The sequence below is a fragment of the Cnephaeus nilssonii genome (genome assembly GCF_951640355.1).
Source record: "Cnephaeus nilssonii genome assembly, chromosome: 16".
Classification (NCBI taxonomy): domain Eukaryota; kingdom Metazoa; phylum Chordata; class Mammalia; order Chiroptera; family Vespertilionidae; genus Cnephaeus; species Cnephaeus nilssonii.
In genome coordinates, this window is record NC_137087.1 from 2075101 (window position 1) to 2096081 (window position 20981).

General features: G+C 42.0%; 1 protein-coding gene across 8 annotated transcripts in view; it reads left to right on the top strand.

Moving 5' to 3' along the window:
• CCSER2 (coiled-coil serine rich protein 2) overlaps positions 1 to 20981 on the top strand; it is a 243540-nt gene that overhangs the window by 135326 nt on the left and 87233 nt on the right. For 3 of the 8 annotated variants that reach the window (XM_079793281.1, XM_079793280.1, XM_079793283.1), the window contains 2 exons: positions 2449 to 2611; positions 16919 to 17114. In XM_079793281.1, coding sequence (XP_079649407.1) covers positions 2449 to 2611; positions 16919 to 17114 — 359 coding nt within the window. Of the gene's footprint in view, positions 1 to 1312; positions 1780 to 2448; positions 2612 to 16918; positions 17115 to 20981 lie in introns of those variants that run through there. The other 5 variants (XR_013814723.1, XM_079793284.1, XM_079793285.1 and 2 more) reach the window with 4 other exon arrangements.

Sequence of the window (20981 nt, forward strand, 5' to 3'; positions counted from 1 at the left end):
CGGGTGATGGAGGAAGCCAAGCTTCTGCAGCCCTGGCCGGCTCAGGCCTTCACTCCAGGCTACAAAGTTTCAATTATAGAAGATACATAAATTCAAACAGAAATGGCTGCCGGCCACGGAGCGAGCAGGAGGCTTGGCTCTGCTCCAGGCTACAAAGTTTCAATTGTAGACGATAAATAAATTCCAGATACCAGGGCCTCTGCTTGGATCACCGAGGGGCGTGACTGGCCTGCAAACCACCACAGACCCCTCGCCCAGGCCGCTCCACGCCCCAAGGGAAGCCCCACCCTGATCCGGGACAGCCTTCAGGGCAAACCAGCTGGCCCCCACCCATGCACCAGGCGTCTATCCTATGTAATAAAAGAGTAATATGTAGATTGACCATCACTCCAACACACAATATGGCTGCCCCCATGTGGTCAAAGATCCTGCCCTCATGTGGACATAAGATGTCCACCACAAGATGGCCAGCAGGGGAGGGCAGTTGGGAGGGCCCAGGCCTGCAAGGGAGGGCAGTTGGGGGTGATCAGCCAAGCAGGTGAGTGCATTTGGGGGTGATCAACCCTGCAAAGGAGGGCAGTTGTGGGTGACCAGGCCGGCAGAGGAGGGAAGTTGGGGGCAAACAGGCTGGCAGGGGAGCAGTTAGACATCAATGAGGCTGGCATGGGAGTGGTTAGGGGGTGATCAGGCTGGCAGGCAGAAGCGTTTAGGGGCAATCAGGAAGGCAGGCAGGCGAACAGTTGGGAGCCAGCAGTCCTGGATTGTGAGAGGGGTCCCAGATTGGAGAGGGTGCAGGCTGGGTTGAGGGACAACTACCCGCCTCCCCCATTGTGCATGAATTTTGTGCACCGGGCCTCTAGTTTATTATAAAAAAGTACTTTAAAATAGTATAAAACATAGTCCCTCCCGCCCCTCCCTCCCCCAGATTTATTCCTTTAGTGAAGTTAAACAAAATTTCATTGTCTTTTAAAATCTTAGCCTGGCCAGCCTGGCTCCATTGTTGATCTTTGACCTATGAGACCTATGAATCAGGAGGTTATGGTTTGATTCCCATCAGGGTACAATCCTGGGTTGTCGGCTGGATCTCCAGTGTGGGGCGTGCGGGAAGCAGCCGGTCAATGACTCTCTCATCATTGATGTTTCTATCTCTCTCTCCCTTCCTCTCTGAAATCAATACAAATATATTTAAAAAAATAAAATGTTATTCATTTAGAAGACATGGTATAGTGAGTTCAGTGTATATGAGAATTGAATTACACCGTTTTTCCTTTGGAGTGGGAAAGTTTGTTTTTTATCTGGTGTAGTATAATGGGATACTCTCCATATTTCTAATTCAAGTTTTAGGTTAAGGGAAAACAATCATTAAAATACTGTAATGAGTTGTTGTTGTTTAATTGGGATTACATTTATTTTTTAAGGTTCGTTTTTGTTTTGTTTTGTTTTTTAATCACAAGGAGTTCTGAACATGCCGGATTTGAACTTTCTCATGTAATAATTCTCAGACTGGAGAATCCTTTCCTGTTCCTGGCTTGATTTAGTGTTGAGGTGTATTTTTAGTAACAGTCCTAACTCAGTAGCTATGTGAGCTGAGGGAAGATGGAGTCACAGGGTAAACTGGGCTTGCTTCCCACAGGGAGGCTGGGAATCGAGCAGGAAGGAAGGCCTGCTTGTCTGCCTGAGTGCAAGTATGTCTGAGTAGGCAGCAGGCGACACAATGTCTCTGTTGTACAAAGTAACTCTCTCTGCGAGTGCTCAGATTTGTGAGGAAAAAGTGTTCCGGTAAGTGAAGGAGAAGCTTGGCTGTTTGAAAGAGATTCTTTTCGTGTTTTTGTGGCATTTGGATTTCAGGGAGTGGACTGTTTGTTGCTGCAAAGGCCGGCTTTGTGTTCAGTGGCATTTTAGACTTGAACAGGCTGTACTGCAGGCAGATTGGAGCGTCCTTCTAAAACTGGAAGCTTCATTGCAAATATAGGATTTGCTTGTGATAAAAAGTTAATGTGTGCTTTTTGAAATGAGGAATATTGTGACATTCATTTTTAATAATGAATTCTCTACTAGCCTTAAATACTTTTTCTTGTCATTTTATTCTGAAGTCAGAACCAACTAGTGACAATGATGAAAACCACATAAAACTGGTGTTTAAGATGTATAATGCTGATTTCAAATATCATTTGCTGTTTTGAAACATTAATTATTACTTTTAGTGACTGTGATAGGAAAGTTTTATAACTTACTTTAGTTTTGGATGATATAAACTTAAGTTGTTACCAAAAGAACTAGTTTTTTATTTTTCTTGGAAATCTTGATTTTGTGATTAGCTAACATAAATGATTGGTATTTTTTAGAATACTACTTTTATATTTTCAGCAGCAATTAATGATCAAGCTCTAAGTAAACTTTTGTAGAGTATGTACATGTTTATAGTGTTTTGCTTTTGAATCTGCCTAGTGGAATGTGACAATATGAATCGCTTTGATCGATCAGACAGAAATGTTCGGCAGTCGCAGGAAGGATTTTGGAAAAGGTCACCCCAGAGGTGGAGTGGACAGGAACATTACCCCCTCAGTCATCCTGACCGCTATCATCACCATGGAAAAAGTGACTTGAGCAGGTGAGTCTAATTTTCTATCCTCTTATTAATTTTGAGTCATAATTTCCCCTTTATTCTCTACTCCTTCCCCAAAAAACATTTTTTTGGCCTGTTTTTTGTTTTTTGGTGCGACAAAAAATATTTCAAGTTCTATATAGTACTAATTGGAATAATATGTCTAGTTTTTTCCTTTTGACCCAAATCTTTGTTCATTAACTTTATCATGAATATTAATATTTTATTTATGTATGCTATTTGGAATTTAAGTTTTGTTGTGATTTTTCTAGTTCTCTTTTGGGAATGATTAAATGTTGACTTTGTTAAAGTTTATTATTTTTTAAATACTAATGTAAAATTAGTGCCAAGTGACTTGTCTTCTTTTGTACATATAAATTGAAATTTAAAAAATTTCTCAAGTACTGTTAGAAACAAAGGAAGGTACTTTACAATGCTAGAATTCTTTTTCTTTTTGAAGCATAGCATAGTCTTTAATTTGATCAGACCTTGTATATAATGTGTCTTTGTAATCATTCAAGCCTGGCCTGGCACATGTTCGCTTTGTGAGCTTAGGTAATGTATGTTTATCATTTGTAGACTCTATAATACCTTTTCCTCACTGTTCAAAGATCAGGTTAAAAGAGCAGTATTTGGCTTATATTAAATACCCAGTGGTAGTTGTTACATTTTTTTCTTTGTCACTCTCTCATCTTGTTCCATTGGGATTTGAGGTCATTTTTGAGCCAATTTACAATACAAATAATGAAATAGTGGGAGGGAAACACATGGCCCCATATAGTTCTTGAAGTAAGAAAAAAAAATTGGCTCTAATTCCTTAAGGCAAATGCAAAGAACAAAACTGGATCTAGTACAAGAGCTCCAGGGTCCATAAGACAAAGGACACATTTCTCCTGAATTGTTTGGCTTTTATAAGACAGAAACCTGACAGGTTGCTTTGTATGAAAATACCTTGTGATACAGTGGACAGGTCTCAGACAGTTTCCCAAAGTAGAAATAATGATAAATTCCTTAAGTCCACAGAGAACTCTAGTCCAAGTGAGAAAAGGTGTTTCTACAGTGGGTCATGTAATGATGATGGCCAACTAAAGATTATAGTTTGATGCAAGGATGAAATTTAGAAGAGCTGAAAGAATTCCTGCAGTACACATCCTTCCAGGCATTATTTTGGCTATTTTATTGCTCACATCTGGGCTTTTGTTAAGGAATGGACATCAGAGAATTGGTATTATAAGACAAGAATCTGATGTGAAAATAGTCTTTTTTTTTAAAAAAAAATTATCTTTATTGTTGAAAATATTACAGATGTCCCTCTTCCGCCCTCATTAGCCCCCCACACCCTCCCACGCCCCACAGGGCATATAGCACTATTGTCTGTGTTCATGGGTTATGCATATATGCATATAAGTTCATTGGTTAATTATTGCTAATAATGAAGGTTTTGCTTCTCTCATCTTTGATGTTTGGTTTAAAAGAAGGTAAATTTAAAGCCAACTTACGAAAATTTAGAAGTCTAACTAAAACATGAATCATTGCTTATACTTCAGATGAACTCTGTGCTTAATGCTCAAGCTGGAATGAATTTGGGTATTGCATGAGGGGTGAACGCTGTAGATTGGTCACAGCTTCTTGGAGCATTGTTCTGAGGATGATAAGAAGCTGTGCAGTGTGTGGGCTCAGTTGGAATCATTGCAGTTATTGGTGAGGTAGGAGATTGGTGTGTCTCTTCCATCCCATGCAAAGAGGAGGAGGAGATCTGCTGGCAGGCTGCTGAGGCTGAGAGGGACAGGCACGTCGGTAGTTACAATGCAGTATTCGTGTAGGGCAGTGGTGTCATGTGCCTTAATATGGTGATGTCTACAGACTGCAGGAGTATGCAGCAATGGCTTTTGTCTCGGGTAGTGCTGTATAAAGAAAGTTACTATTGAAATGTGAAGTATGACTGTAGAGTTTGTAGAGGAGTGGTTTATGTAGGAGAAGGATGAGATTCAGATGGGAAAAATAGCATGTGTAAAAACATTTATGAAATGGGTGGCGTTTTCAGAGAACTACATTTAGAGCTGGATGGCTAGGTCCTATGGAGGAATGAATAGATGTGATTTCTAACTCTAATAACAAAACGATCTAGGCATTTAAAATAAAGATGCCAATTCAACTTAAAGTGAGAGGCTATTAGTCAGACCATCCAAGATGGAACGAATTACCTAGGGTTAGTCATCTCTGTCCCTGGGAATGATCAAGCCTAGGCTGATTAGTTTATGTCAGGAAAGTTAAGCAACATTTTCCAAAAATGATATTCCTGGATGTCAGTAGGTGTAAATAAAAGAGATTCTCTGATCAAATGAGTGTAGGAATGAACAAATTAAACAACATTAAATGAGTTTTTTAATAGTAGACTCCATAGTGCCTTTAACATATAAACACTAGAGGCCCAGTGCATGAATTCATGCATGGTTGGGGTCCCTTGGCCTGGCCAGTGATCAGGGCCAATTGGGGCCGATTGCGGGGGTGGGGGGGGGGGCAGCCAGACAGGGGAAGGGACCGCAGGAGATTGACCGGCTAGGGGGAGGGACCACGGAAGGTTGGCCAGCTGCCCCTCCTCCCCATTGGCCCCTGAGGGACCACGGGAGGTTGGCTGGCCACAGGAGGTTGGCTGTTGGATTTTGTCAAATGTAATTTGTGTCTATTGAGATAATTATTTTTCCCCTCATTCTCTTAATTTGGTGATAACATTGACTTATACCAACTTTGCATTTCTCAGATAAATCCCACTTGGTTGTAGTATGTAATATCCTACATAATAAAATGGTAATATGTAAATTACCATCACTCCGCTACGCCCACGATTGGGCCAGCAGGAGGCGCAGGGGGCGGGACTCAGGGTGGCCGGGGTAGCTGATTGGGCCAGAAGGACGCTGAGCTCGCGGCGCCTCTGGCGCCGCGAGCTCAGCATCTGTACCATGGCTGCCGGAGGCTTTCGGAAGGCCTGGGGCGCCTGCGGACAGCCAGCCGGACAGGTCCCCCGCGATCAAAGGCCAAAGCGGGGGACCTGGCCGCCTGTCTGCTCCGGCGCAAGGCCTTTCGAAAGCCTCCGCAGCGCCGGAGGCTTTCGGAAGGCCTGGGGCGCCTGCGGACAGCCAGCCGGACAGGTCCCCCGCGATCAAAGGCCAAAGCGGGGGACCTGGCCGCCTGTCTGCTCCGGCGCAAGGCCTTTCGAAAGCCTCCGCAGCGCCGGAGGCTTTCGGAAGGCCTGGGGCGCCTGCGGACAGCCAGCCGGACAGGTCCCCCGCGATCAAAGGCCAAAGCGGGGGACCTGGCCGCCTGTCTGCTCCGGCGCAAGGCCTTTCGAAAGCCTCCGCAGCGCCGGAGGCTTTCGGAAGGCCTGGGGCGCCTGCGGACAGCCAGCCGGACAGGTCCCCCGCGATCAAAGGCCAAAGCGGGGGACCTGGCCGCCTGTCTGCTCCGGCGCAAGGCCTTTCGAAAGCCTCCGCAGCGCCGGAGGCTTTCGGAAGGCCTGGGGCGCCTGCGGACAGCCAGCCGGACAGGTCCCCCGCGATCAAAGGCCAAAGCGGGGGACCTGGCCGCCTGTCTGCTCCGGCGCAAGGCCTTTCGAAAGCCTCCGCAGCGCCGGAGGCTTTCGGAAGGCCTGGGGCGCCTGCGGACAGCCAGCCGGACAGGTCCCCCGCGATCAAAGGCCAAAGCGGGGGACCTGGCCGCCTGTCTGCTCCGGCGCAAGGCCTTTCGAAAGCCTCCGCAGCGCCGGAGGCTTTCGGAAGGCCTGGGGCGCCTGCGGACAGCCAGCCGGACAGGTCCCCCGCGATCAAAGGCCAAAGCGGGGGACCTGGCCGCCTGTCTGCTCCGGCGCAAGGCCTTTCGAAAGCCTCCGCAGCGCCGGAGGCTTTCGGAAGGCCTGGGGCGCCTGCGGACAGCCAGCCGGACAGGTCCCCCGCGATCAAAGGCCAAAGCGGGGGACCTGGCCGCCTGTCTGCTCCGGCGCAAGGCCTTTCGAAAGCCTCCGCAGCGCCGGAGGCTTTCGGAAGGCCTGGGGCGCCTGCGGACAGCCAGCCGGACAGGTCCCCCGCGATCAAAGGCCAAAGCGGGGGACCTGGCCGCCTGTCTGCTCCGGCGCAAGGCCTTTCGAAAGCCTCCGCAGCGCCGGAGGCTTTCGGAAGGCCTGGGGCGCCGGCGGACAGCCCGCTGGTGCACCAGGTGCATGATTAAATCATGCACTGGGCCTCTAGTATAATAATAAAAGCGTAATATGCTAATTAGACCGGACAGCCGAACAACCTTCCAGACGTCATTCCAGACGTCCTTCTGGATGAAGCCGCTGCGGTGGGGGCCGAGGCAGAGGCGGTTAGGGGTGATCAGACAGGCGGACGAGCAGTTAGGGGTGATCATGCAGGCAAGCAGGTAGGCAAGCGGTTAGGAGCCAATGGTCCTGGATTGCAAGATGCAGTTGGACATCCCCAAAGGGTCCCGGATTGCGATAAGGTTCAGGCCCGGCTGAGGGACAATCCCACCGCTCCCCCTCCCCCCCCACACACACATGAATTTCATGTACCGGGCCTCTAGTTATTTTATAAGTTGCTAGATTCAATTTGTCAGTATTTTGTTGAGAATTTTTCTGTAGACATCCTATATACCAGTAATAAAAGCGTAGTAGTTTTTTGGTCAGCTTGTTTGCCCCAATTGGTATCACTGTCTCATGCAGCTGGGATTTTAAACAATTGCCACCAATTGTTTTCAACAAATATACTAGAATTAAAGCTGTTTCCACATAATGAGTTCTGAATCAAGACAAATAAAACAACTGCTAGAATGGGCCTTTTCTAAGGAAGCGGCAGATAAGGTCAAATAGTAGCAGTTTTCTGGAGATTATGCTTTTTGGAGAGCCCACCTCCCGCCCACCCTCTACTGATTGCTGAATTTCACAGCTATCATTGCTTGTAAGACTCTTATTTTTCAAGCTGCCACAGAGCTAGGGAGATAAGAATGGCAGTAGAAAAAAGTAAAATGCCACTGTTGGTCTCACTAAGATTTTTTTAAATAAGTGCTCCTCCGTTGTTGCAAGCATTTGGTTGATTTCCAGAGTTCTGAAAAAGTTAGTTTTGACTAATTTGCCAGTGATTTCAGTGCTTTTATGAAGGAGTGAATTTTTGGAGATATTTATTCTGCTCTTCTCTTCTGTCATTTTTTTCTTTGTTTGTTCAATAGACTTCATTTTTTAGAACAGTTTTAGATTTATAAAAATATTGAGCAGAAAGTTCAGGGAGTTCTCATATACTCCCTCACCTTCTTTTATACAGTTTATCCTGTTATTAACATCTTACATTAGTTGTTACAACTGATGAGTCAGTATTGATACACATTATTCACGGAAATTCATAGTTTACGTTAGGGCTCACTCTGTGTGTGTACATTCTCTGAGCTTTGATGAATGTATAAAGGCATGTATCTACCATTACTGTATCGTACTGAATAATTTATTCATCTCTTCTTCTCCCCGTACCCTACCACTCTTGGCAATATTCCTGGCAAATACTGATTTTTTTTACTATCTCCATAGTTTTGCATTGTCCAGAATGCCATATCGTTGGAAATAGACAGTGTGTAGCCTTTTCGGATTTGATTTTTTCAGTTAGCAATATGCATTTAAGGTTCCTCCATATTTTTTCATGTGCTTATAGCTTATTTTTAAAATTTCTAAATAATAGTCCATTGTATGAGTGTACTACAGTTTGTTTATACATTCACATACTAAAGGACATCTTAATTGCTTCCAAAAATTGGCGATTATGAATAAAGCTGCTCTAAACATTTCTGTGTATAAATTTTTAACTCATTTTGGTAAATAACAAGAAGCACAATTGCTGGACCACATATTAGGAGTAAGTTTAATTTGGTAAGAAACTGCCAAAGTGTCTTGCAAAGTGGCTACACATTTTGCATTTCTTCCAGCAGTGAATGAGTGCTGCTGTTGCTACACATACTCATCAGAAGTCGGTGCTGTGTTTTGGATTATAACCATTCTGATAGGTGTGTAGTAATATCTCATTGTTTTAATTTACAATTCCCTAATGATACATTATGTTGAGCATTTTTCATATGCTTGGTATTGTACATCTTCATTAGTGAGATGTCTGTTTAGATCTTTTGCTCAATTTTAAATTAGGTTGTTTGTTTTCTTGTTGAATTTTAAAAGTTCTTTGTATATTTTAGATACCAGTCCTTTATCAGAGATATATTTTACAAATATTTCCTTTCAGTCTGTGGCTTGCTTTTTCATTTTCTTAATTTTATTTTTCACAGAGCAGATATTTTTATGTAGTCCAGCTTGTCAATTTTTTCTTTCATGATTGTACTTTTTGTTTGTATCTAAAAACCTATTTCCAAATCCAAGGTCACCTGGATTTTCTCCCTTGATATCTTCCAGTTGTTCCAGTACCATATGTTGAAAAGACTGCCCTATCTTCTTTGAATTGTCTTTGCTCTTTGTCAAAGACAAGTTGGTTCTATGGGTGTGGGTGTATTTCTGGACTCTGTTCTGGTGTACCGATCTGTCTATTCTTTAGTCAGTACTCCACTCTTGATTAGTGTTACTTTACATGGTATGCCTACAAGTCAGATATAGTCAGTCTGACCTTATTCTTCAAAATTGTGTTGGTTATTCTGGGTCTTTTGCCTGTTCATATAAATTTTAGAATCACTTTGTTGATATCCACAAAATAACTTGCTGGAATTTTGTTTGAGGTTCTGTTGAATCAAGCCTTTAAAAAATACACTATTAACATAAAAACACACACATTTAACTTTTATCATACGATTTTTAATAAAAGTGAGTAAAGAAACACTAAAGGTTGTGTGAAGACAAATTGTGACTCAGATTAGGAAATAAATAAAGAAAAATATCTCTCTCTCTCCTACCACCTTACTCCAAACACCCCTCCATTTAACAGTCTAATCTATGAATCAGAAACCTTAAGCACAAAATCACACATCTTGGTGATTAAGAAGCTTGGTAGAAGTGGAGAAGTATAGGATACAGCCACATAATTTTGTGAGATTCCTTTAAAACTACAATAAGTAATTGGGCAGCAATGTGATTATTAGATGTGTGGGATGAATATCAGGTGCTGTTATTAAATGTTAAAGAAGGCTGATATCTTAAAGATTTCTTTCTATAGTTATTCTGATCCTTTATTTTCTTGTTGATTTTATTGGCTGTATTTATAAAACAATGTTAAATAATGTTGGTGATTGTGGGCATTTCTTTCTCATGCTTCTATAACCACTGAACTCATTTATCCCTTCACCCATACCTCTCTTAGTTTCTTCTTATCTACTAACCTGCCTGGCCTGTGATTGACCACATAGACCACAAAGGTGCATTTCTGCCTTTACGAACACACTGCTGATCTTCCAGTATATTCCCCAAAGCAGCTTGCAGTGTTCTGTTGCTTTCACCATATAATTCTCTACTAGAAAGCCATGATTATTAAAATTTGTATAAAAGTACAATTGTGTGCTTGTCATCTTTTTTTTAAATCCTCATCAAGGATATATATTTTTTTCCCAAATAGCACTTCTTTTTTTAAAAAAAAAATCGTTATTCTTGAAAGTGTTACATAGGTCCCTTTCCCCCCATTGACTTATAGCCCACCCTGTGCCACTCCCCAGGCTCCATCACCCTACTGTCTGTGCCCATGGGTTATGCATACATGCATACAAGTTCCTCGCTTCATCTCTTCCCTCCCACCCCTGCCTTCCCTCCACCGCTGAGATTCATGTCTGCTCCATGTTTCTGTGTTCTGGATCTATTTTGTTCAACAGTTTATTTTGTTCATTAGATCCCACATATGAGTGAGATCATGTTGTGTTTATTGATTCTTGAGAGAGAGGGAGAGAGAGAGGGAGGAAAGGAGAGAGTGAGGGAAAGAGAAAGAAAAAAAGAGAGAAACATCAATCGGTTGCCTCCTGTGTGCCCACCAACCTGGGATTGAACCCACAGCTTAGGTATGTGCCCTAATTGGGAATTGAACCCACACCCTTTTGGTGGATGGAACAGTGCTCCAATGAGTGGAGCCCCTGGGCCAGGGTTGTGCCTGTCATCTCAGTATGAGGTGCTGTGTCTACTAATCCTCTTTGGTCTCAGGTTCATTGTTTTCATCTTGTTTATGTCTTCATCCCTGGATCTGTGCTTGTGCTCTGGGAAAGTATCTAACCTCCCATTTCAACTCAACTGCTCAGCTGTGAGCATCATCTTTTCAGAATGTGAAATGTCAAAATCGCTCTGTTCTGTTTTTCCCCTTTCTTGTGTCCATAGTGCCATTTTATTTTCTGAAAATAACATCTGTTATATTTTAGCTATCTTTGTCTTCTGCCTCTTGCTTTCTCAATTACACTCTTTTTTCCCACAGAAAACTTCAAATGTTCCTCTAGTGAGGTATTATGTTATTTCCAACTTGATGTAAAGAAAAGTGTGTCAACATTTACCAATTGGAGTAGATAGCTGAAGGGTATATGGCATAATAGTATTCTTTTGACATTTATGTTAGAAAACGTTTTCAACATAAAGAAGTTGGAAATTATTGGTAATAATAATACAATAGTAGTTGGTTTTTATTTAACATTTACTATGTATCAGGCTTTGTTCCAAGTACTTTAACATGTGACTCCAATTTTCCTTAAGCCTATCTAATGGAGTTTTTATTATAAATGGGACTGAATTTTGTTGAATGCCTTTTCTTTGTCTATTGATAGGATCATGTGATTTTTATCCTGCATTTTGTTTATGTGATGTATCACGTTTATTGATTTGTGAATATTATACCAGCCTTGAATCCTCAGAATAAGTCCCACTTGGTCATGATGTATGATCTTTTTCATGTATTGCTGAATCTGATTTAATAATATCTTGTTGAGGATTTTGGCATCTTTGTTTATCAGGGATAATGACCTGTAATTTTCTCTCTTTGTAGTGTCTTTGTTTGGTTTTGGAATTAGGATAATGTTGGCCTAGTAAAAACAGCTTGGAAGTATTCCTCTGGAATTTTTTGGAATAGTTTGAGGATAGGTGTTTGTTTTTCTTTGAATGTCTGGTAAAACTCGCCTGTGCAGCCATGCAGTCCAGGACTTTTGTTTGTTGGGAGTTTTTTTCATTAGTTATCACTTTATTCAGGTTTTCGGATTCTTCTTGATTGAGTTTTGGAAGATTATATGTTTCTAGGAATTTGTCCATTTTACTCAGGTTGTCCATTTGGTTGGCATATAATTGTTTATAGTATTTTCTTGAAATCCTTTGTATTTCTGTGATGCCAGTTGTTATAAATTTTATTTTTGACTTTATTTGGGTCCTCTTTGTTTCTTGATGAATCTGACTAAAGGTTTATCAATCTTATTTATCTTTTCAAAGAACCAATTCTTGGTTTCATTGATCTTTTATATTGTATTTTTTTCCTTTGGTCTCTATGCCATTTATTCCTGCTCTAATCTTTATTGTTTCCTTCCTTCTACTTTCTCTGGGATTTTCCTGTTGTTCTTTTTCTAGGTCTTTTAGTTGTAGCATTAGATTGTTTATTTGAGATTTTTCTTGTTTCTTGAGGTAGGCCTGTAATATTATGAACTTCTCCCCTCAGGATTGCTTTCGCTGTGTCCTGTAGATTTTGGGTTGTTGTGTGTTCATTTTCATCTGTTTCCAGGGTGATTTTAATTTCTTCCTTGATCTCATTGGTAACATATTTATTGTTTACTATTTAGCCTCCATGTTTTTGAATGTTTTTGAGGTATTGTGTTGTTTTTTTTAACTGTAGTTGATTTATAATTTCATGCCATTGTGCTCCAAGAAGATACTTGATATGATTTTAATCTTCTTGAATTTGTTATGACTTGTTTTGTGTTCTAACATGTGCTCTATCTTTGAGACTGTCCTATGTGCACTTAAGAAGAATGTATAGTCTGCAGCTTTGGGGTGAAATGTTCTGTAAATATCAACTAAATCCTTCAGATCTAGTGTCTCATTTAAGGTTGCCATTTTCTTGTTGATTTTCTTTTTTTTCGGCGGGGGGTGGGTGGGAGGGTTGGTCTGGAAGATCTATCCAGTGATATCAGTGGAATGCTATGACTGTATTGCTAAAGTCCCCTCCAGAGTCTTGCTGCTGTGATTGATTTTTTTCCTACCTTGTCTTCTAATTCATTTATTTGATACTCTGCTTCTTCTAGCCTACTGCTTATGTCTTCCAGGGTGTTCTTTATTTCAGATATGTTATTCTTCATTTCCGAGTAGTTGTTTTCCATGGTTTCTATGTTATTTGTCATGCTGTTGAACATTTTTAAAACAATTACTTTATACTCTATTACTAATAAATTGCTTGCTTCCATTTCATTTAACTCTTTTTCTGTAAATTCCTCTTGTTCTTTCATTGGGGCCTGTTTCTTTATTTCCCCAGTTTTGCTGTTTCTTTGTGTTTGTTTCTATGTGTGGATAGGGCTGCTATAACTCCCAGTCTTCATGGGGTAGCCTTCTGTAGTAGTTGTCTTGTGCAAGCCAGTTGTGTAGTCTTCTTCTTTTTAATCTTTTTATTTTTATTTTTTATCTCAAGAAAAACAATCTTAAATATAATAATATTACATGCAGTAAACATTAATATTTCAAGAAAAAAAGGATTTTAAGCATAATAATATTACCCAAACTGTACTAACATAGTATGATATTACAAAGGTTGTAGGAAATATTAAAAATCTGCAAATAACAGGATTACTTCTATATGTTCTTAAGATACTATTTTTTCCCTCTGGCTCTATTTTTGTTCATCAGTTTATGTTGTTCATTATATTCCACATATGAGTGAGATCATGTGATATTTATCTTTCTCAGACTGGCTTATTTCACTTAGATGATGCTCTCCAGGTCCATCCATGCTGTTGCTAATGGTAAGAGTTCCTTCTTTTTTACAGTGGTGTAGTATTCCACTGTGTAGATGTACCACAGTTTTTTAATCCACTCATCTGTTGATGGGCACTAAGGCTGTTTACAGATCTTAGCTATTATAAATTGTGCTGCTATGAACATAGGGGTGCATATATCCCTTTTGATTGGTGTTTCTGATTTCTTTGGATATATTCCTGGAAATGGGATTATTGGGTCAAATGGGAGTTCCATTTTTAAATTTTTGAGGAAACTTCATACTGTTTTCCACAGTGGCTGCACCACTCTGTATTCCCACCAGCAGTGCATGAGGGTTCCTTTTTCTCCGCATCCTCTCCAGCACTTGTCGTTTGTTGATTTGTTGATGATAGCCATTCTGACAGGTGTGAGATGGTACCTCATTGTTGTTTTGACTTGCAGCTCTTGTATGATTAGTGAACATATGTTTTCATATGTTCTTGGCCTTCTGTATGTCTTCTTTCAAAAAGTATCTATTTAGGTCCATTGCCCCTTTTTTGATTGGATTGTTTATCTTCCTGTTGTTAAGTTGTATGAGTTCGTGTAGTCTTCTTGACCTGAGTGGGATGCTCTAGGAATGTACCTGTGAGTTGTGTGGACCCAGCTATTGTAATTGTGTCTCGATTGCTGTCCTCCTGTTCATGGGTGGGCTTAGCGCGTGGGCTGGATGACTGTGAGGCTCAACCTCAACCACCTCATACACAGGTGCTGACAGAGCAGAACAAGACCAAGCAAGCCAAGCTGAAAACAACAAGCCAACAGCCACAAAAACAAGAATAATTATGAGGAAAAAACAATACAGAAAGACAAGAGACCAAAGAATTAGAAAAGAAAAAAGAAACAGAAGGGAATATGAAAGAAAAGAAAAAAAATAAGCATGAGAAAGAAAAGTAAAAAATATTAAATGAGACAATTGTTAAAAGTAATAATAATGAATAAAATAAAATATAGAATAGGAAAAGAATAAATGGAAAAAAAAGAAAAAAAGAAAGAAACGTAGTGTAAGAAAAGAAAAGAGAGAAACAGAGATATTAAAGTTTTATTGGTGGGGTGGTCTCCATGTCCCCACTTGTTATTGGTGGAATTGCACTTCTTTGGGTGCCATGGGAATAAGAATATCTTGAGGCCCCCACAGGAGGATAAGGTATTGAAAAAAGCGTTGTTTTGGTTGAAGTAAACCCCTCCCTGTATTCCCAAGGCCCCATCGCCCTGTCTCGCCATGGAAGAAGTCGGGCTTTGTCTTTAGCGGAGCGGGATTTAAAGCCGTTGCCAGACTTTCCACTGCATTTGCACAGTCCAGTCCTGCATCTCACTAGGCTAGCTCGCGTTCCCAGCCACACTCCATTGCGTGTGGGGTTTGCTCGGCTGTGGGCCATGCAGCTCCAGGGCCACATGGTTATGGAAGGCGAGTGAGTGCAAGGAACCCAGAGGAACAAGAGAGAAAGAATTCCTTTGTCTGCGGATTTGTATTCCAGATTTCCACAGGCTTGCAGTGGCTCCAACCCCAGCCAGTTATATTTTGTTCCACGTTAGCCTGACAGGCAAGTGCCTTCCCTACCGCACCTCGCCTTCACTGTGCAAGCGTCCATCTCCCCTTGGTTGGGCCCCTCCCCCGGTGATGTTCAGGGAGTGGACAGTGGTTCCCTGGGAGTGCAGCGTTGCAGCTCCTGGTGCAGCTGCCCAGATGACCGTGCTTATGTCCGGCAGACCCTTTGCCTCAATCCTATTAATATTAATAACTAGCTAATTGCGATGGTGACAAAAGTGAAAAGAGAGGAAACAGATTTTTGAAATGAAATATAAAAGAAAAAGTGAAGAAAATATTAAAAATAAAAAGTGTTCCCCTCCATAGGTTTTAGTGCCTATTGTGTTCACCCTTTGTGGAGCCGCTGGATTTTGCTCCATGATGTCAAGTTGGCCACTGGGTGTGCTGGTCTCAGCCCTCCCTGGAGGTTCTCTGGTGCAGGCCACTGGCAGTCACGTCCCTGCCTGGCCCTTGGCACTGTGACCGACGCTCAGCACAGCAGAGCCCCACATCTGGTCTGCCTCCATCCAGTACGCAGCTAGAATGTCCCTGCTCTGAGCTGCTCTTCTTTCCCCAGGACCTGCGCTCTGCCTCCTGGACCTCGCCAGTGGTTTAAACAGACCAGCCTTGGGGTGCGGCGGTAACCTGTGGGAAGGCGGTCACTTCCTTTTCTTCCTAGCACGGGGCTCGCTGAACTCCCTGGGGAACTGGGATCTGCTTCCCATCATGCAGCCCAGGGCTGGGCACAGGCCCACCTGCCGCCCTGCAGAAGCCCACTCAGGATACAGCTGCATCGTCTTAGCTCTGCCTGGCCTCTTGGCACTTCTTGTCGCCACACCAGTAGGGGGTGTTTAAAAGAAAAATAAGGCCTGAAGTACTTTCAAAGAAAAATAATATTGTGAAAACAAAGCTCATATTGAATATTTGAGAATTTAGAGATTTAAGAATATTTGTTCAAAGCTAGAAAATTTTAGCAGAAATCATATTTCTACTTTTTAATGTGGTTGAAATTTAATGCATTATGAGTTTTGCAAATTTATTGCATCAGGAATTTAACTTTAATCCTGATAAAACATAGCCATTACAGCATATTGGAAAGAACATTTTTTCAGCATGTTTTTGTCTTAACATAAGAACCAACTGGAATTATGTGTATTGTGAATGCAGTACTTTTTAAATTGCTGTAGCTATGACTTCTGATTGAAAGATGGAATCCATGAAACACATTATCCTTAGTCTAAAATGTTCAAACAAAAAAATTCTAAATTATTCAGAATGTGTATTGTATGAAACTAAAGGAAAGTTTAATTTTTTTTTACAGTGGATTTTTAAAATGTAGTTTAAGATTAGGAAACAAGATTTAAAAATCTTATTTAATCTTTATTGGAAAAAATGATTTGTCAACAGTTGTAAAACTTAACTGTCTACTGGGACTTTCAAGAAATAGGAGTCCTGTAGTGTTATGGGGCTAAAAAAAAATGTGATGTTGAAGAGGCCAATTAAAGTCAACAGATAAAAAGGAGGCAATCGGTGCAGGAAAAAGAAAAATAAGTGTATTTTTTCCAGGCAAGGCCCTTCCCCAAAGATTTTTGTTTCTATGCATGTTCCTAAGGAATAAGGTTTATTCAGCCAATGTGTAAATACACAAAGGGAAGAGCAGTGCAACCAGAGCTGATTGGACTTTTCAGTGGAAACAAATTCAGGTCTGAGGTGAGTAAAAGTCAGAGGCGTTGTGATAATGATAAGTCAGTTATAATATTCATTGCAATAATTGTATTACCTTTATTTCTTTCTGAAATTTGTGTTGTATATCTTTTACTTCCAACTTCTCCTGCCCTTCTAGAGGCTCTCCCTACAGAGAATCTCCTTTGGGTCATTTTGAAAGCTATGGAGGGACCCCCTTTTTCCAGGCTCAGAGAGTGTTTGTGGATGTGCCCGAAAATACAGTGATCCTGGATGAGATGACCCTCCGGCACATGGTCCAGGATTGCACTGCTGTAAAAACTCAGTTACTCAAACTGAAACGTCTGCTACATCAGGTGAGTATCTAATGAACTTTTGACTCTTGATATTTTTAGTTGCAAGATGTATTAACATTACTTTAAAATTTTTAAATTGGGTTTTTAATGTCTATTTAGATTTCTGTAAAAATAATACTTGTAAATGGTACTTAATAGCCTGGCTGGTGTGCCTCAGTGCTTCTGGTCGACCTGTCAAAAGGTCACAGTTTGATTTCTGGTCAGAGCACATTTTTGGGATTCAGGCTCGATCCCCAGTGTGGGATTTCCTGGACTACTCTTCTCCATGCTTATAGATATTGGACCTTTCTGTGCTAAGGCTGGGAGTGAGAACATGCAGATATCCCGTTCTTGGACTCTTTTCAAGACAGAAAGGATTTCAAGTTTGAAATATACAGACATAGAGCTTAGTGTAGACCAGTTTTTATAGTATTTCTCTGCTTGCCAGTCTGGAGAGAAGATTTCTGATCAGGAGCTTTAGAGTCAAAGGAAAGAGGATGTAGAAAGGGTGGGAAATAGCTAAACTATGTTCAATGTCTCCTTTGAGTCAGCCAGTGGGATAGCTTCTTTTGTGTCTGGGTTTATTGTCCTGAAACATGAAGCATGCCCTAACCGGTTTGGCTCAGTGGATAGAGCATCGGCCTGCGGACTCAAGGGTCCCAGGTTTGATTCCGGTCAAGGGCATGTACCTTGGTTGCAGGCACATCCCCAGTAGGGATGTGCAGGAGGCAGCTGATTGATGTTTCTCTCTCATCGATGTTTCTAACTCTCTATTCCTCTCTGTAAAAAATCAATAAATTACATTTAAAACACACACACACACACACACACAAAATAAAAAAACATGAAGCATGATCAAATATTAGCTAATAAGACCAGGCCACCTCTAATAGTGAGAGAAGTTAGGTAATTTAGAGAATAAGTGAATAAGGACCATAAGAATAGAAAGCTGTTTTTCAAGACACTTTATGAAAAACTGAATCTCTTAATGGCTTTGTGCATTATGACCTCTGAAATTTTAGATAGTACACATTGATCAATTGACTTTTTGTTTACACAGTGACAACAAAATTATGAGAAGAAAATTGCAAAATCTTTTTAGGGCATGTTTAAATTTTCCCAAAATGCTAATAGATGTTAAAAGCTGAATAAGTCCAAGATTTCATATAATTGCCTCTTAATTTTTTCCCTTTTAATATTACTAAATTTTAAAAAGTTTAGTGTGATAAATATACCCGGTCTAAAACATTCACGTAATACCCGAGGCTTAGTGAAAACAGTCTCTGTGCTCCCCCACCTCTGGCGATTTGTCTTGACCAGCCGAGACTGCTGGCTTCCCTGTGCAGACAGTGAGATGAAAACTGCACTTTCCCTCCCCCTCGCCCTCTGCTGTCTGAGCAGCTCCAGGGCAGCTTGTGCTGTGAGTCCTCAGGTTAGAAATCAAAGCACTGACCGCAGCCATGAATTGGTTTATAATTGCACATCTGGCCATTTTTCCTTCTGAGTAAAGTGAACACCAGATGCACCGCTGGAGATTTTGCCCACAGGAGGCTTTCCTTCACTGCTGTTCCTCTGGGTGTCCCAGAAAGAGACTGGCGTGCTCAGCTGTCCACTTCCGGTGCCGTCTGTGTGGTGTACAGAACCATCTGTACACCGGCCCCGAGGCTGCTCTGTCAGCTAATCACAGGGAACTCCGCAGGAGAGCGGAGTGCGGCTGGGAGAGAAGGCAGTGGAGCAGGTGTGGAAACGGCATTGGAGCTACTTCTTCATGTACTTACTTGTTTCCTCAGGGCCTGCTTGGGCCCTGGCACATCTGTACCACTTGCATTTGATGATGGAATCTTGCCATGCACACTCAACTTTATGGCTTTCTGTGTCAGATAATACCTAGTTCGTGATGGTAACTGAGTGGCCTGAGGTGAAGCACTTAGTTACTAAGACCCAGTAGCAAGCCAAGAGCTACGTCTCCAAAGGAGAGCAGTTCCCGACAGAGGCTGGCAGGGCTTTGCTCCTAAGGGCCTGCACTGAGCTTCCCCTGCAGAAGCCTGGGAAGTCCCGGACGGTATCCTCTCTGCCACCTCCACTGCTGGGTCACAGGCCCCGAGTGGCAAAGCAGCTTGCACAGCCGCCTTCTGGGTCTTACTCAGAACTAGCAGCTCCCAGGCCGCTAGGTAAATGGGCTGGAATAATACACCCACATGAGGACTGGGCTACCTCTAAATCACAGAGGCCAGCATTATAGATCTCCTTTGGATGCAGCAACTCTTCCTTCACCTTAGAAAGGATGTTTAGACATGCCCATGGCCTCCAATGCTACACCAACTTCTCTCTTTACAACAGCTGTTCATCTTCCTTTTGTGTTCCTGGCAGTAAGGTGATTGGACAGTGCTATTCGTCTAATCAGTGATTGGACAGTGCTAATCGTTATAGCTTGTACAAGAAGTGATTGTTACTGGTCCATTGAGAGTTAAAGTAGCACTTGCCAGAATAGAAATGAACACATTTCATCCTTCTTTCACAAATTCTTACCACCAAAGGGAAAAAAGATTAAGCCAAACTAAACTGTTTAGTGACTAGTTGGTTTATAGTCCGGTGCAAGCTGTTTATTGTTTCTCAGGCAGGAAGCAGTTTGTGGACCAGAACTGATCTACAAATCAAACTGTGTAACACTAGTGTGAGATACTCTTCCTACCTGTGAAAGACAAGTCCAGGGAGTGATAAAGATATGCAATCAAATGTTATGTCAGAGGTATCTTTATGCAAGAGAGAAAAGGTTGCTCTGGGATGGAGATGAAGAAATTAACTGTATGCCACTATAGAGAATACAAACTGGAAGTTGAATTTATCAGGTGAAGAATTTGGGCTTAGAACAAGGGAATCAGCATGAGCAAAGGTACAGGTTCTTACTTCACTTCTCACAATGACTGAGGGAAAACCCATGAGTAATAAGATGCTCAGTAAAGAAAAAAGAAAAGAAAAAGCAGTGCTCACTTAATACACTTTGAGTTAATATAATTGCTTACCTTAAAAATGCTTATTAATAGGAAATAATTAAGCATCTATGCTGCATTTATAGTGGGATCTAGCCTATATAATAAAAGGCTAATATGCTAAGTGTCCAGTCATCAGGTGACCGATTGACTGTTCATCTAATCAAAGCCTAAGATGCTAATGATATGCTAAGGCCATTCAACCGCTCGCTATGATGTGCACTGACCACCAGGGGGCAGAGAGTCTACTAGTTGCTATGATGTGCATTGACCACCAGGGGGTAGATGCTCCAACCAGTAGGTTAGCTTGCTGCTGGGGTCCTGCTGATTGGGACTGAGCGAGATGGGTCGGACATATCCTGGAGCCTTCCCGTGGTCCCTTTCCAGCGCCAATCATGAACTAGTGGGGTCCCTCAGCCTAGCCTGTGCCCTCTCACAATCTGGGACCCCTCGGTGGGTGTCAGAGAGCTGGTTTCTGCCCAGTCCTGCAGGCCACTCTCCTCAGGAGGGCACCAGACACAGGGCTTATGGCTGGCGAGTGCTGATTGGGCGTGAGCCTGCGGCAGGCACATTGGGGTCAGGATGAGTGGGAGTGGCAGGTAAGAGCTGCAAGCGGTGTTGGACTTTGGGTTTTGGCCTGATCCCCGCAGGCCACCCTGAGGGACCCCACCTGGGCACACATTCGTGCACCAGGCCTCTAGTATTTTAATAACTAAAGAGACCCTTGATGGAAGATAATTCAACTTTGCTGATGAATGCCAGGAAATAAATGTAGGAAGTGTGATGAAATTAGAGAAACTTCATATTAAAAACCCTAATAAAATGTCTGCTTTATGCCTGGTTTATTAATTGTCACAATCATTAGGTGAAAAGGGGCAGTGGGTTCCCAGATGGTTCA